The following is a 17,800-nucleotide window of genomic DNA, read 5'->3' on the forward strand; positions in this document are numbered from 1 at the left end:
AAGCAGGTTAGACAGCGATCAAAATTAACACCGCTCTGAATAACTTAAAGGCAACGCACTTTCTTTTCTTTTTTAAGAAAATATATTTAATTTAAATCTAATATGCCTCCTAACATGCTTTCACATTCACATTTATTTAAGGTACTAAACAAGTACAGGCTTACTGAACCGTGAACCGAGCTTTCTCTGATGAAGATTGTACATGTCATAGCAAGCTTCGGTAGACAAACCTGGCGGCTCTGATACCAAAATTGTAACGCCCTAATGCTAAGGCACGCTACAGTGCTTTTTCAATTATTGTGCAATCTTTGCTAATCAAAGAAATTTCTCGAAAAACGTGTCAAATTAAAACTTTTGCATTAAATACTAAACTTTGTAATTTAATAAAATATTTACAAGTGTCGGGATCCCGATTTTTAAAACTTTACAAACTTTACTTTTCAAACATACATTCCAAAATATACAGATTTACAGGTCGCACAGCGACTTTCAAAATACAACTCCCAGATGTCCCGAGACCGAACACTCCAGGTCGCGCCGCTTGACATGTACAATCTCACCCGAGCTCAGGTTCACTCGTTCAAACCTTCGCCTTTCCTTTACCTACACATGGAAGCAAAAACCGTGAGTCACCGTACTCGCAAGAAATGCATATAACATATCATATAATTTCGAATTCGTAAATGGCGCCCATACACCTATTTACGAGCTTACCGTATGAGTATGAACGTTCAAACTACTTGTGCTATTGACCATGATATCACTCCTACCAGCTTTATAATTGAGCTCTAGGACCGGCACTATGTTCGTGCCGCTATGATAGCGTCAACAACACCCAAAAGTATAATTGGCATTGATATCACTCTTATCCAGTACGATGCCTGTACTGCTGAACCGACACGATGGTTGTGTTGCTATGATAGTACCAATTCATACTTTCAAGTGAGAATATCACTCTTAACCAGTACGATGCCTGTACTGCTGAACCGACACAATGATTGTGTCGCTATGATATCACCCGAACACATATAATGATACAAACAGCATGCATATATATCATACATATACATACACCCAGATAATCACATCACACATTATACACAGTTCTTACCTGTTTTCCAAATTCAAGTGTGCTGGCCGACCTGAACGGAATTTCTGTGCTAGATGGATGCCCTAATCACATATTGAAACCGGGTAAGTCACATGATTAAAACCCTAATCCCGGGAAACCCAAAACCAAAACCCTAGGTTCTGTTATACTCTAAAGGGGTTATTCTAACTCTGGAAATGGGGAAACACCCAACCGAGGCACCGAAATGGCAAAAATTGAGAAAATGAAAGGCCCGGGAACCCTGCCAAAACCGGCTAGCCGGTTTTTGTGGCACTGCAAACCGGCTAGCAGGTTTGCACCAGTATTCCCCAAGCTTTTCATTTGTTGCTCAATTCTTCACCAATTGCCATGAAACCTTCCAGAGCTCCTATTCAATGTACAAACAATATAATCCAGCCAGTAATTCACAGAATAAAACAATAAATGTCAACTTGCCATTAAAGCTTAAAGCTTGAACTCAAAGCTTAGAATTTGCACAAAACTTACAACCAACCTCAAAACCAAATTTGCTAGGATTGTAAAACAACTCAAACTAATCATAAAATTCGAACTCCAAATAACCCTAACCCTAACAGCTCCTAAAACTCAAAATCAACACTTGAAACTAAATAAAACTTGAGAAAAACCATAACTAAAGAGCAACTAGGGTTTACCTTGATTAATTCCTCCTTCAATCTCTGCTGAAAACACAAAATCCAGCAATGAATTCACCCTTGGTTGGCTGGTACGAAAAGAGAGAAGAGAAGGAAAGGGTTTTCTCTTTTTTTTTTAACTTTTTTCTTATTTTCTCTAAATAGCATAAGACTAGGAAAATTCCATTTTCCTTTGCTGAATATTACTTGGCTAGGTGTCAATTAATTAGAAAGCCACCTATCTATGACTTAACAAAAAGTCCAATTTGCCCTTTAACTCAAACTTAGGGTATTCACCAAAACTAGGGGTAAAATGGTCAAATTCCATAACCCCGCTCAATCCCGATAAAATATTTTCTCTAAAATATTTCCCACTATGAAATAAGGTTCTAAACTTACCCATGTGATCAATCTAGCCATCCATAGCATTTTCCGTTGTCGCCGAACAAAAATTACAAAAATAACATATTACACATATAAGCTAGATAATACCCCTAGAGTTTAATAAAATCTTCGGAATTGAGAAATTATAACTCTAATATTTATTCCAAATATTGGGGTCCACATTTAAATTTAATTCACAAATAATAATAATATAATAAAAATTAGTGCTAATTGCCTTTACTAATCCTTATACTAGAGCGGTCATTACATCACTATTCATAAATTTCTTCCATACTAGTAGAAAATTTCTTCCATAACAGTAGAAATTTTCAAAATTTATTCTGATAACTTCATCTAGCATATACAGTTTTTACTGTATAATTAAGAAAAATAAACCACACTTTATTATCACCAATAAATTTTAATTTATTGTGTATGAATTCATTCTAATATAGTTAATGTGATTATTAACACATAGTGGATTATTTTAGATTGCTATTTCACATTCATAATTTCTTGCAAGGTTTACAAATAAACCTAAGAAAGTCAATAACTGTGAGCAAATCTTATCCACAGACAAGATAAGTTCTCATATTTAGAAGTTTAAGGAACAAGCAATATAATAGTGGCTTTGTTTTAAAATTGGCAAAGATCTTTATGTTCCAAGATTCTATTGAAACTTGATTTAGACACATTTAGAGGTCTTTACTACAAATGATGTCACTCATAAAGATATGCAAGTTCAATCTGACAATAAGAAATGTGTTATTAATAAGAATTCTTTTACATTATAGCACTAAAGATTATGGAACATATCTCCATAAATAGAATAAATGTTAGTAAATGGTGGGGATATTCATTACACTTGATTTTACTAACTTTATTTAGAACTTGTGTGAATTTCATTAAGAATATGTATTCCAACAAGTCAAAATCGGTGCATACTTGAATTCTATCATATTAGAAATCATACAAGTCAATTAATTTTGAAGACATGTACTCAAATTTTGCATCTCCTTTTTAACGATTACTCACATAAATAATTTTTCTACAAAAGTATAGATTTATATGTTTCAAAGATATTTAAATCTTAAGTAGAGAAATGGTGCATTTTGCATATTAAGATAGTGAGATCAAATATAAAATGGAGAATACTACATTAAAATTCGTGAGTATGGATAAACTCCCAGTCTATTTGTAAAGTTTCTTTAAAAGCATGGGTTCATTGCCCGATACATATGCTTGGTACACCCAAATTATAGTGTGTAACAGATTTAAGAAACTAAGCATTTTTTAGACATGGGGTGGAGCCTACATAGCAAACTCCAATCTTTCCTAAATCTTTGTCTATTGATACTCTTCAATGGGGGTGTACATATCGAATCGTGTTCTAACCAAAGTTATTTCTCAAACATATTTTGAGTTGTGATAAGGTTGAAAACCGACTTGATGACATGTACACATTTTTATAAATACCCATATACAGTTAGAGTACAATTGTCAAAGAAAAGATCTGGGCCCTAAACCATAAATGAGCATATTTCATTTGAAAAGCTATAAGGTTTAAGGGTTACATATTTTATTATCCATCTCACAACACTAGCAAGAATTGTAGAATTAAGAATTGACTTGATCAGTGGGAGTGATCAATCTAGGAACCTAGTTTCCGAGAAAGATCATTCATATTTTCTCAAACTTCCACCTCAAGTGTTAGATTAATTATGATTCACAACAACCCTTAAGATTACTGGTTATTGAGAATTCATAACTAATCATTAATAATATACAAGTCATTGGTAAAATTCTAATAAGTTATGTTATTTAGTAATTGCTTACAATTTCTAAAATAACATGTTATTGAACCATTTGCTCTTTTAAGAGTTTGTTGGTCCATCCTTAAGATGACTTATTAGAACAGTAAGATCAATGTTTTCTAGTGATTACATTTTGTACAATAAGAGTTCAACTACAATATTAATTTGAGACATAAATTAAATTATAGAATGATAAAGAATTGAAGTTGTAGTACAACATGCCATGAATGAAGAAATAAATATCTTAAAGAGCGATTAATAAAGTTTATCTTTAGTAAAGTTGCCTAATAGGGTGGAGAACATTAATTAAGCATAAGTTTTTTCACCAATAATATTCATTAGGCAACATTGAGAAACATAAAGATATAAAAGAATATTCATTGCTAAGAAGTTCATTTTGAACTAAGAATCAATAACAAAGGAGATTTACATTCTCACTTGTTTTTATAAATGATTCTATTATAGACCTTGGCATTTGTTGCTCGTTTCAATTCATTAATCAGTTCCAAACAAAGGAACTAGAGGAGAATGTATACGGATTTGCCATAAATTTTTCCTCCAATAGTGGTGATCATATGCAAGCTTAAGGTGTCTACCTGTAGATTAAAACAAACATCTCACAAATTGGTATTATATCATCTTTTCCTTTAGGTTTGAAAAGAGAATTATTGAAATAATTATATACCAGAAGGTTAGTGGGAGTAATATTTGTTTTATACGTAGACAATATGTTACTTGCAAATGATGATAAAAGTTTTCTATATAAGTTAAAATAATTCATATCTCAAATTATTATTTTGAGATCAGGAATATAAATAATATATATAATTTTAATTAATTAGAGAGTAGCCACAACATCTCTGATTAAATAAAATTATGTATTATTCATCTGATATAACTTTTATCTTTAAGTGTGATAAATTCAACTCGAACCAGCATCTGAAAAATGATCTGGAGTGAGAATAAATTAAGAACATTCATTCGCTTCTATTTTAGAAGCCTAATGTATGCCTAAGAGTCTGGATAAGACTTTGCATTACATTTGTTTTCGGGATCGTTAGCGATATCAGAATAACTAAAGTTAAGACCACTTTATTCTTCATACAAAGTGATGAGGTGTCTTTAAGATACTAAAAAAAATTATATTCATACATATTTTGTTAAGATGAATTGACCATCTGGAAATATAGTTAACCAATTAGATTCTAATGTACTTCACTGGTTGTATTGATTCACGTAAATCAATATTTTATTACGTCCTTAAGATTACCAGTAAGTTATATTGTAGAGAATCTTGATTGTTATTTCCACTATAGAAGTCACATTCATTTATTGTTTTGAGGATACATCTCGTATGATGTATTATAGAGTTTCATAGTAGGCCTAGAGTTCGGAATTACAGTTTCATTAGGCCATTAAGAAAATTTTGCGATAAATTCAACTACAATATTTATGGCTAATAACTCTAAGAGTACTGGTCGAAGCTAGCATATCGACATTAAGTATTTAGCCATAAAAATGCGTGATAAGTGGTCATTAATCACGCAAACTGAATTGGGTGATCGCATAGATCCTTGACTAAAGGCATGCCGCAACACAAATTCAAGGATCATAAAGTAAATATGGGATTCAGTTAACCCATATGCAGTTTTTTTATTTGTACAACCAAAAATTATTTAATGAAACTCTAATTTCGATATTTTCTCATATTTATGTGCACCTTAATTTCATCTGAGAAAATTATCGTAAGAGGACCTGAATAAATATAAGGGTTAGGGTTTATTCACTTAAGTACATTGCCACATAAAGTACATTGTTATATAATAAATATATCGTAATACATGGAAGATAATACTCGACTTATAATGAGGACATGTCGCTATGATTCGTATGTTTATTATATAATGAGGAACGTTTGGGTTTGAATGTTTTAGTTTAAATGCTGACCAAGTGGGAGAATATTAGAATATTTCTAATTAAGGAAATAAAATAATATTATTGATTCTGATAAATGAATATTTTATATTCATTGAATCTAGACAGAATCAATTACGTAATATTCTATATATGGCCAGATTTCTATATTCATTACCTGATTTGATTTCCTGAATTAATTGTCAAAATATTCTGACAATTAATGTAGCACAGATACTGATGGAGTATCTCACCTATAAATATAGGGTCTCGGTCCCCGAGTTCCTCACTCATTCTGTTCATAACAGCAAAATCCATCTAAAGAGAGTTGAGAGAGCGAGGAAGTCTGATTACCCACATCAACCAGTTTTCTTTGCAGATCAAAGCTTATGTGGGACTAAAGCTCAAGAATCAATGGCTGGAGGTATTTCGATCCTTAAATTATAGTGCATATATGATTTATTAATTCCGCACTTTATTCATAATCATGTATGTTTTAGTCTATACAAATAAATGTCTAACATATTATGCATATAAATACACATTTTTTATTTCTTTTACTAATCTATAATTATAGTTTGTTTATATGAAAAAGACTACAAAGCATAAATTAAAACTATATAAAAAGTGTGAATAATTTTTGAGCTTTTACATATTAAATTATTTATTTAACCATTATTATTTTTCCATTAAAATCTTTTATAATTTAATATAAATTATATTATTTTGATAACTATAGTTTGATAACTATATGTTAGTTAATAATCACACAACAAATCAATATAAATAATCATATTTTGTGTTGGTGAAACAATATGTGTATATGTATATATTATAGTTTATACTTATAAACATTACCATAAATAATTATATATTAACTAATTATCACATAATAAATTAATATAACTAATTATATTTGTGTTGATGAAACAATATGCATATATTATAATTTATCTATAAAAATATTACCATTAACAATAAAAAATTATTAAAATATTCTTTTAATTACTCTCTATGAATAATCTATAATCTATAACTATATAAAAAGTGTCAATAATTTTTAGGCTTTTTATATCTTAAATTACTTACTTAACTTTTATCTTTTTTTTTTTCCCATTAAAATCTTTTATAATTTAATATAAATTAAATTATTTTGATAACTATATATTATACTTTTACAAGTGAGAAATTTTGTGAGTGATATTTTTAATTTTTAATCATATATTAGCTAATAATCACACAACAAATAAATATAAATAATCATTGTTATGAAACAACAATATGCTTACATTATAGTTTATCTATAAACATTATAATTAACAATAACAAATTGTTAAAAGATTCTTATCCCTTATATAAGTATAATAATATATTGTTTTAATCGCTCTCTATGAATAATTATAGATTAGATAATAATCACATAACAAATTATTTTAATAATTATATTTATATTGATGGATAGAAATTATTTGCAGGCATATATTATCATTTAAGTATAAACTTGATCAACAATTTAAAAAAATTAGTAAAATAATTTGATTTCTTGTATTAATTATCATAATAATATAATTATTTATCATATATTATATAATTATTTATAATATATAGAATAAAAATATTATTTTTCATATATATATATATTTTTAATTTTGTAAATATGAAACAACCAAATATACATAATTATTTAAGGTAATCTTAATTTTTCCTTTATATTAACATTTTTTATGAATCCTTTCAATTTTTTTTTCTTTAAATCTTCTATAATAATTTTTCTTTGTAACTTAAATTATGTTTTTAAAATACTTCTTTTTTAAAATTAAAAATTTATTTCAATCCTAAAAATAATTTATTTATTATTTTATTTAATAAAAAAAACAATAAAAAAATCCGCATTTACTTATATAAGTGTCTTTTATTTATTATAAAAAAAAACTAAATTTGTAAATTTTTAAAATTATTAAAATTAATATATAAATCAACATTTAATTTGATACACGTGCGGAGCACGTATGTCTCCCACTAGTTTAAAGAAAAAAAGAAAACATCTGTCCAGTACCATTATGTAGCAATATTTATATTATTTGAGTTTTGAGAATATAATATATATAATTAATATTTGATAATAATTAGTTCAACATTTATTTTTATATTGTAAAAACATTTCTAATTTATAAGAAGTATTCAATAAATTACAAATACTTTTTGACTGGGGAAGAGATGTTTAAACTTAAAAGAGCTTTTTGTTTGTGTTTGTGTATAAGACGAGTGTTGTGTAGTGCTATGCATATTTAGTATTTCGTAATGATGTTGAACATGCTGGTATGTACCTAATAGTCATGTTCACTTATTTATAGTTCTATCTTAAACAGTTTTCTTCTAATTAATTTGGAATAATTAGGTAGTCGTGTTGATATATATGTGATGAGACCCAATCTTAAATTATTTTATTAAAAATACCATCATTTATTATTGGAATTAGTCTCATATGGTTAAAATGTAAAAATAAAATATCATCATAAACTTACTTTGATATTCCGAATTCTAACACGGTATTAGAATCAAAAAATAACATTTTCGTTGTCTCCACCTTTGACCTCAATTTAAGACATTTCAGTCAATGTATGTCAGTTTATGGTGTTAGAATCTTTGACCTTATTGTCCATAATTAATACGTGGCAAATGAGTTGGCTACGTGGCGATGAGACCTATGCTCTAGGAATAATTATGTCAAATCTTCCAAAAACTATAAGGAAAATTTTTAGCCGCAACCAGGAAGTCCCTCCGGAAGAGCAAGCTGCACTGCCCCAGCTCTGAGAGTCAAGTCTATCAGAGATGTGGTAGGAAAAGGGAATGGGTCCGGACGTCGCGAGTCCGAACCTAAGTCAATATAGATGCATTAAATGCAGTATGGAGGAAACGTCTACAAATTACCTTAAAAAGACATGTCAGAGATTTAAGCCCATCATTGTCTGATTTCATACTATCCAATATCTCTTATGACAGCTGCATAATGAACAGTCAAATCATCAGTAGAAGCTAAAAGTGTATCTCACCAAACACCTAATTAAGGCAAGTCTACGTGTTAAACAAAATAGGCAGACACGCCCTATTGTCTAAATTTAGAAAATTGTGCAAGTAATACTCATACAATTATGACAATGGTGAGTTTTTCACCATCTTTACGAGGCTATAAATATCTCTAACTACATTCGATTAAGGGGTCGAAAAAAATAGGGAGAAACCTTTTGTAAAGAACTACTACATTTATAACAGTGACTCGTAGACTAAGACTTATTATTACCCGAACCACATAAAAATCCTTTGTATTAAACTTCTTATAATCATTTGAAACAACTCTAATTAATAGATGCCAAAAATCTCGACAATATTTTGGTGCTTTTATTGAGAGTTGTAGGAAGCTTTCCATAGAAGGAAAATCATAAATAGATTCCTGATACGATGGTGTTGACCAGAAACAACTCGCATAGACCACATCCGCATGAATATCCTGTGGGTCCTGATGGAGAAAAAGTGGCTTCAAGGGTAGATGTTGAAGAACAAGACAAAATGGAAGACCCCGAGTATGAGGAAAACCAAGAAGAGTATGAGGAGTACGATGATGGTAGCTATACCAAACTAATCGCGTTGAGACAAAAAGCTACTGACCACGAGGCTGAGTTGGCAGAGCAAAAAGAGCAAAACAAGCGAATGCAAGAGATAGTAATTGCCATAAAAAAAGTGATGGAGGTCGTAGGCATTCACATGCACCCAAATGTTGGCCTTCTTAGACAAGACAAGATGGTAGAAGGGCCTTCTCAGCCATCAAGAAATAAAAAACAAAATAGTTGAGAGTCGAGCCCTATCCAATACCCTTCTGAATGTCCCCCCAAGGGAAATCCTAATGCTAATCCAGAAAGGAACAATAAGGCTCGAGACCAGCAAAAAGTTCGTTCCAATCTCCCTAAAGGGAAAAGTCTGCAGGGAGTAGATTTCCTAAGGGAAAGATTGGTCCTCAAGATTGGGGTGATGGAGGAGCGTGTTCGTGCATCAAGAACCTGGGGAGAGAAAGGGAAAAAGCCAAAAGAACCCTCGAGTTGATTTAAGGCAAAGACTCAATGCAAAGCATGGGTACCTCAGGACCCGTTTAGTGCAAACAAAAGAAAACCATACCAATTTCGAACAACACCTTAAATCAACGAATTCTGGACGGACTCGCCATTCTGTGAAAGGACATAGCCAAAGTCTCTCAAAGGAAAAATGGAGATGATTCGGAATCTGACTGCGAGGACCGAGAGCCTTCTTCCAGAAATGTACTTGAAGCAGAGCTCCAAAAGAACTTCAAAATGCCTGAAATGACTCTGTATACAAGAAATACAAATCCTAGTGATCACTTGTGAAGGTTCAACAAGGTAATGATAGTCATGAGAGTCAACAATGACGTGAAATGCCTGTGTTTCCCATTGACATTAAGGGGATTTGTTGAAGAATGGTTCAAAAAGCTCGAGCCCGGATCTGTGGACTGTTGGAACAAGTTACAAATTAATTTCAGAAGGCAGTTCGTAGCAACCAGAAAAGATTAATCTTGAAGTTAGTGTCCTGACTAACATTAAGCAACTACCGGTGGAAATGTTAAAAAAATCCATTAAAAGATTCAAGGAAGAGGCTTCCAAAACCAAAAAAATGGATGATGGACAACACATAATATTAATGGATGTGTAAGAAAATAAAGCTGAAACTTTAAGCCTGAATTCGATTATCTTCTGTTTAGATTTTGGAAAATACCAAAGCATAAAAGTTCTATATCTCTCTTTTATCTTTCCAGAACATCTTGAATCGTCCAATTTTAAGAAATATCGAGAGAGTTATGGCCAAAATACTATCAGTCGACGCAGTAGAAAAAACACCGTCGAAACGAAGCCATGTAGTGAAACTCCAACACGGGCCACGACCCGCCCCACTAAACTGCACAAAAATCATCTTTTTCTCTCACGTGGGTTCTGGTGGTTTCCCAATTCGAATAGACATTTAACATGTGTATTTTTATATCTTTTTAGTCCCTCAAAGCCTACATAAAGGGTGAACTGGAGTTGATTTCAGTTAAGCAATTTAAAGCGAAAAAGGAGTACGAATTTCAGAGATAGAAGTCAATGCTGGAGGCATTCTGTTGAGGGTTTTCAACATTATTTTATTCTCTATCTTCTTCTCTTTCTTAAAGTTAATATGTGTGATTTTGCTTCCATGAACATGTGTAGCTAAACACTTAATTAGGGTTAGATGGATGTTCTTTGACATTGCTTTATGGTTTTAATATGATTTATTTTCCCCCTAATTTCTATGTATTCTATTTCATCCATGCTTAATTAATTTTAATTGTCTGGCCATCAATTAACTGTTTTATGATTTCGATGCGAGATCTGAGAAGTGAGTGTCGATTATGCTATAGTGAAATAAGACTGAATTTCGATATAGGACGAGAGTACCTGTGTGGTTTAGACTTATAGAGTTTCTGTGTTTAATGCCTGTTGCATGTTAAATTTATCACAAGAGTAAAAAGTTTGCATGCGATTGAGATTTATATATCTGAGAAGACTATAAATTACCTTAGTAAACCTGCTATTGCATAGAAATTGATAATAGGAAGATAATCATATTAAGCCATATTCAATAGATACAATTGAAATCGAAGCCCTAGTTTTTATTAACTGTTAATTTCCTTAAATCGTTTCTCCTTTCACTATTTTTATTATTTTATAGTTTTAACCTATTCTTAATTTTTATTTAACCAAATAGAAGTAAAAGTTTAATTTTAACGTACTTAACTACAATCCTCGTGTGATCGACCTCACTCTTGGTGAGTCTATTACTTGTAAACGATACGTGTACTTGCATGTGCAAAATATCACAACTTCAAACCAACACGAGTGTTTCCAGCATGCTTTGTCCTCACTCGTACACTTCCTAGGAAAACTTCCCAGGAGGTCACCCATCCTGAAATTACCCCAAGTCAAGAACGCTTAACCGTGGAGTTCTTTCGTGATGGCTACCCAAAAAAGATGCACCTTATTGATATAGGTAGTACTAGTCAATCCATTTAAGCCCCCTCCAACTGTGTAGTCTCATACCTACACAGTTTCAGAATCATCACAATTGACCTTCCCTACACTACAACAATTTAACTCTTTAGCGGCGGACCTATTAGCGGCGGACCCCCTCCGCCGCTAATAACAGGGGTATTAGCGGCGGAGAGTGGGGTTCGCCGCTAATGTTGGCCGTTTTTTTTTCGAAAACATATTAGCGGCGGGCAGTCCGCCGCAACTGCTCCGCCGCTAATACTAGTAGCGGCGGACCCACCGCAATTACTCCGCCGCTAATAGTTCGCCGCTAATAAATGGGTGGGATATTTCCCGCTTATACGATTCAAAACATTAGCGGCGGGGGTCCGCCGCTAATACTAATTATTTATTTTTTAATTATTTTATTACTATTAGCGGCGGACCCCCGCCGCTAATAGTCCGCCGCTAAACCCTTTATAAATATCCCATCAGACCCTTTTCCCCCACTTTTCTTTTCTCCTTTCTAAAATTCAAAACCCATATTTCCCCCCTTTTCCCTCTCAGCCCGACCCCCCTTTCCCATTTTCACCCCGACCGCCCCCACCACCCCGACGCACCACCACCCCGAGGGCGTTGACGCACCACCACCATAGTCGGAGCAGTGGACAGCGAACCACCGACCACCACCACCGGCGATTTTGGTAAATATTATTGTTTTTATTTTAGATTTTATAATATAGTGTTTGGTTTTAAATTTGTATATATAATGTGTATTTATGATATTTTTGTATATAAAAATAGGTATATATATTTAAAAATCTGTCTATATTTGTGTATATACAATATTTGGTTATATGAGTTTTGATTTTTTTAATTTTTTTATCTGTGTATATATTTGATAATCTGTGTATATACATATATATATTTTTCTATATAAAAATAGAAATCTGTTTATATATTTTGTGTATATATAATTTGGTATATGAGTTTTGATTTTTCTTATTTTGTTATCTGTATATATATATAATTTTCTGTGTATATAATTATTATATATATTGTATTGTATCTTATATATATAAAGTATATAATATATTTTGTAGTATATATATTGTATATATTAATCTGTACATATATATGTTTTATTTATATATATATGTTTATTATTAATGTGTAGAAGTTCTAAATATATATATAGGGATATGATTTTGTCCCGTGATGTACTTTCACGCAATGTATTCCATGGTACATTAAATGTGTCTCAGGGTACATTAAATGAGTGTCAAGGTACGTTTATACTTTTTAACCCTAATTACCCCTAGATCAATCTCAGCCGTCAGATCAAATAATTTCCTCATCTGACGGCTGCCGTACATCACGGATTACAATCCGTGAAAGTACAATAACGGGACAAAATCATATCCCTATATATATATAAGATTGATATTTTTTTTATATATATGTGTATATAAAATATATAGTATATATTAATGTTTATATAATTTATATATATTGTAACAGTGATATATATATGGTATACTATTTGTTTTCAGATTAAGAAAAATGTATGTTTTTAATAATGTGTATTTGTTTATTTTATATTAGATTTTATTTAAATTAAAAAGTTTGTTGGTAAGTTAAATAAAAATTTGAAAACTAAGTTTAGTAAATTTAGAATAATGAAAAAATTTAAAAATTGTTGAAAACTAAGTTTAGTAAGTTTAGTAAAGTTTGTTGGTAAGTTAAATAAATATTTAAATTATTTGAATAAAACTTTTATTTAAATTTTTAAAAAATAATTATTATTGCATTTTTGAGGTGGTATAAAAAATTAAAAATCATGAATAAATAAAAAAAAATGGTAACTTTAAATGAATTTTACTTTAAAAAATAAATTTGTTTTTATATAAATAATAAATAACTCAAAAATTAAAAAATTAGTAATTTAATGAATAAACTTTTTATTTAAATATATTTTAAATCATAAAATATTCATAATTTGATATTTTATATTTATTTAAATTTAAAAAATAAATTTGTTTTTGTATAAATAATAAATAACTCAAAAATTAAAAAATTAAAAATTAAAAAGTAGTAATTTAATAAATAAAATTTTTATTTAAATATATTTTAATTCATAAAATATTCATAAAATTTTATATTTTATATTTATTTAAATTTAAAAAATAAATTTGTTTTCATATAAATAATAAATAACTCAAAAATTTAAAAATTAAAAATTAAAAAAGTAGTAATTTAATGAATAAAATTTTTATTTAAATATATTTTAATTCATAAAATATTCATAAAATTTGATATTTTATATTTATTTAAATTTTAAAAATAAATTTGTTTTTGTATAAATAATAAATAACTAAAAAATTAAAAAATTAAAATTAAAAAGTAGTAATTTAATAAATAAAATTTTTATTTAAATATATTTTAATTCATAAAATATTCATAAAATTTTATAATTATAATTAATAAGTAGTTGAAAAGAGCGATGGATATACAAGAGTGATGTATATACATGGCATAATTTTTATTCATAAAATTTCATAACACTTAACAAATCATTCAAATTTGTAATACTTTATTTGTCGCCTAAATTGTAGATGGCGACAATCGATAAGTCTTGGACCAAAATCAGAAATCGTGGTTGCCATGAATTTTGGAATGGTCTACAAGCCTTTTTAGCAATGGCATCAGAACATAAGGATTGTGATGGAAGAATTCGATGTCCTTGTGTAAGATGTATAAATAGTAGGTTTGAAAAAATAGATAGGGTTAGAGCACACGTATTTGATCGAGGTTTCATGCAAGGATATGAGAAGTGGATTTATCACGGCGAGCCTGAGGATGTTGTCGATGATGTAGCAGTTGCCGATGTTGAATCAGAGGATGAAATGATTCCTATTCTAGAAGACTTCTTTCCCCCAACAACAGAGGATGTACAAGGAGAAGATGAACAACCAACCACAAACCCTCATTTTGATGACTTATTTGAGGAAATTGAAGCTGAATTGTATCCCGGTTGTGATTGGATTTCGTCTCTCAACTTTTTAGCAAAGCTATTGCATTTAAAAGTTAGAGGAAAAATTCCTAATAACATCTTTGAAGAATTGTTGAAGCTTTTAAAGTTTGTATTTCCGAAGGAAAATAATATTCCAGCAACTTACTACGAGGCAAAAAAGAGATTGAAGAAATTAGGCTTGGGTTATGACTCTATCCATGTCTGTTTGTATAATTGTTGCCTATTTTATAAGGAGAATGCATCCAAGGAGGCTTGTCCAGTTTGCGGAACTAGTCGTTGGGTTACTTCCGAGAACGGCAAAGCAAAAAAAGTTCCTTGCAAAGTTATGCGATATTTTCCGTTGACACCTCGACTTAAAAGATTATATAGTTCGAGGATTACAGCGAAGAGCATGATATGGCATCATACTGGAAAATCCAAAGATGATGGGGTGTTGCGACACCCGGTCGATGGTTTAGCTTGGAAAGACTTTGATGCAAAACATCCCGAGTTTGCAAGGGACCCAAGAAATGTTCGACTTGGGTTAGCTGCTGATGGGTTTAATCCATTTGGCAACATGAGTCTTGCATACAGCATGTGGCCAGTGGTGTTGGCTAACTATAATCTACCACCTTGGTTATGTATGAAAGATAATTATTTTTTGCTATCTACCCTAATTCCTGGTGCAAAATCTCCTGGCAAAGACATGGATATATTTTTAAGACCTTTGGTGGATGAATTAAAGGAGTTGTGGAATAATGGGGTACCAACGAGAGATAGTTCGACCAACTCGATGTTCACCATGCGTGCTGCACTTTTGTGGACAGTGAATGATTTTCCAGCTCGTAGTAGCTTGTCTGGGTGGAGTGGTCAAGGTTATAAAGCTTGCCCTACTTGTAATGAAGACACGACGTCCATTCGAGTGATCGGGAAGACATCATATGTTGGTCATAGAAGGTTCTTGCCAAGTAACCATGCAATGAGAAGGGATACTCGATTTGATGGTAAAGTTGAAAGAAGACCTCCTCCAAGACGATTTACTTGTGAAGAGATATTATCACAAGTTAATAATCTCAAACCCCAAATTCCTGGACATCATGAAAATTTTGGGGGCGTGAAACGTAGAAGAGTTGCAGAAACTTGTAATTGGAGGAAAAAAAGTATTTTCTACGAGTTGGAGTATTGGAGCACGAATATTTTAAAACACAACATTGATGTCATGCATGTTGAGAAAAATGTGTGTGATAGTCTCCTTGGAACCATCTTGGATAATGATAAATCAAAGGACACAACCAATGCGCGACATGATTTAAAGAAGATGGGTATTAGGGAATCGTTGTGGATTTATGAAGATGGGAATGGCAGGCTAATGAAACTGCATGCTCCTTATGTTTTGACTCGTGAGAAAAGACAACTTTTTTGTCAGTTTGTTAAAGGAATCAAGTTTCCCGATGGCTTCTGTTCAAATTTAAAGAGCAAAGTTTCTCCAGATGAGTCTAACATTATTGGGTTAAAATCCCACGATTGTCATGTCATTATGCAGCGAGTACTAGCGGTTGGTGTCCGTAAATTTCTACCTCGTGACACTGCAACAACTATTACTCAGCTGTGTAATTTTTTTCGACAGTTATGCTCTAGAACTCTAAATGTAAAAGATATGGAGGATGCGCAAAATAATTTAATTCTGTTATTGTGCAAGATGGAATTGATTTTTCCTCCAGCTTTTTTTGACATAATGATACATTTGGTATTGCATTTACCTGAAGAAGCGATATTGGGTGGCCCAGTCTTTATGAGATGGATGTATCCTTTTGAAAGGTACATGAAAAAATTGAAGAATTATGTTGGAAACAAGGCACGTCCTGAAGGGTCAATTGCAGATGGTTATGTTGCTGATGAGGCAGTAATTTATGCCGCTCCTCCGGAACAGCAACAACAACCTCCTTCGCAACCACAATTTCAGCCTTCTTCGCACAACAATTCCAAAATTTGTCACAGCAGCAATTTGAAATTTTTTTGCAGCAGCAACCCCAATCTTTTCCTCAGCAGCAACAACAGTCTGCTCCGCCAATGGGAAATCAGTTCTTATACCGAACACCATCAGAGTCTCCTCCGCTCGGCTCAAACTTTGCTGATTTTGGATTATTTGGGAGTTCATCGCAGGAGAACCAATTTTATTCAACTCCCATTTTCAACCAAGCTGAGCTCGGTAATTTAACACTCGGTTTATCATCAGACCAAGCATATGTGCCTTCTCCGCCACGGGCTTCGGGGACTCGTAACGAAAATAATCCGGATCAAGATTTTATAATTAGAGACTTGAATGAAGATGTTAATGAATAATTTATTTATGTTTTGTAATAATTTAGTTTAATTTTGAGACAATATTTTATTAGGATTAATATGTTAAAGTTAATTACTTTGGAGACATTTTTAAATTATCAATAAATTTTATTAAATTGTTATAATTATATTAATTAAATTTTATATATTAAATATTTATATAAATAATTATTTATTTATATATAACTATTTATAATATTTTTTTTTATTCTGTAGGGCATTAGCGGCGGAGTAATAGCGGCGGGACCCCGCCGCTAATGCCCTTTGTCAGTCTCGAAACACGAAACTGACAAAGAGCATTAGCGGCGGGACCACGCCGCTATTACTCCGCCGCTATTAATAGTATTAGCGGCGGACCCCTTTTTTGGCCACTAATACTATTAATAGCGGCCAAGCAATAGCGGCGGACCAATAGCGGCCAAGGTCTGCCGCTATTGCCCTTTAGCGGCCAGAAAGGGTACTAATAGCGGCGGACCCTAGTGTCCAATGTTGTAGTGCTAGGCGATGTTAGATTGCACAGCTTACCTAGTATTTTTCCT

The 17,800-nt window shown here is 31.6% G+C and overlaps 1 protein-coding gene across 1 annotated transcript; it reads left to right on the forward strand.

Moving 5' to 3' along the window:
* The first annotated feature begins 14,604 nt into the window (after positions 1–14,604).
* LOC115713403 (uncharacterized) lies at positions 14,605–17,261 on the forward strand. The gene is made up of 3 exons (XM_061113569.1): positions 14,605–16,528; positions 16,640–16,821; positions 16,968–17,261. Exons 1-3 carry the CDS (start codon positions 14,605–14,607, stop codon positions 17,259–17,261), a joined length of 2,400 nt encoding a protein of 799 aa, XP_060969552.1.
* The last annotated feature ends 539 nt before the right edge of the window (positions 17,262–17,800 follow it).

Source organism: Cannabis sativa, chromosome 4 (assembly GCF_029168945.1).
Source record: "Cannabis sativa cultivar Pink pepper isolate KNU-18-1 chromosome 4, ASM2916894v1, whole genome shotgun sequence".
Taxonomy (NCBI): domain Eukaryota; kingdom Viridiplantae; phylum Streptophyta; class Magnoliopsida; order Rosales; family Cannabaceae; genus Cannabis; species Cannabis sativa.

Coding starts and splice junctions, on each gene's coding strand:
- LOC115713403 (XM_061113569.1), top strand. CDS start 14,605: ATGGCATCAGAACATAAGGATTGTGATGGAAGAATTCGATGTCCTTGT. Junction 16,529..16,639: donor AACAACTATTACTCAGCTGT/GTAATTTTTTTC, acceptor TTTTTCCTCCAG/CTTTTTTTGACATAATGATA. Junction 16,822..16,967: donor GTTATGTTGCTGATGAGGCA/GTAATTTATGCC, acceptor TTTCCTCAGCAG/CAACAACAGTCTGCTCCGCC.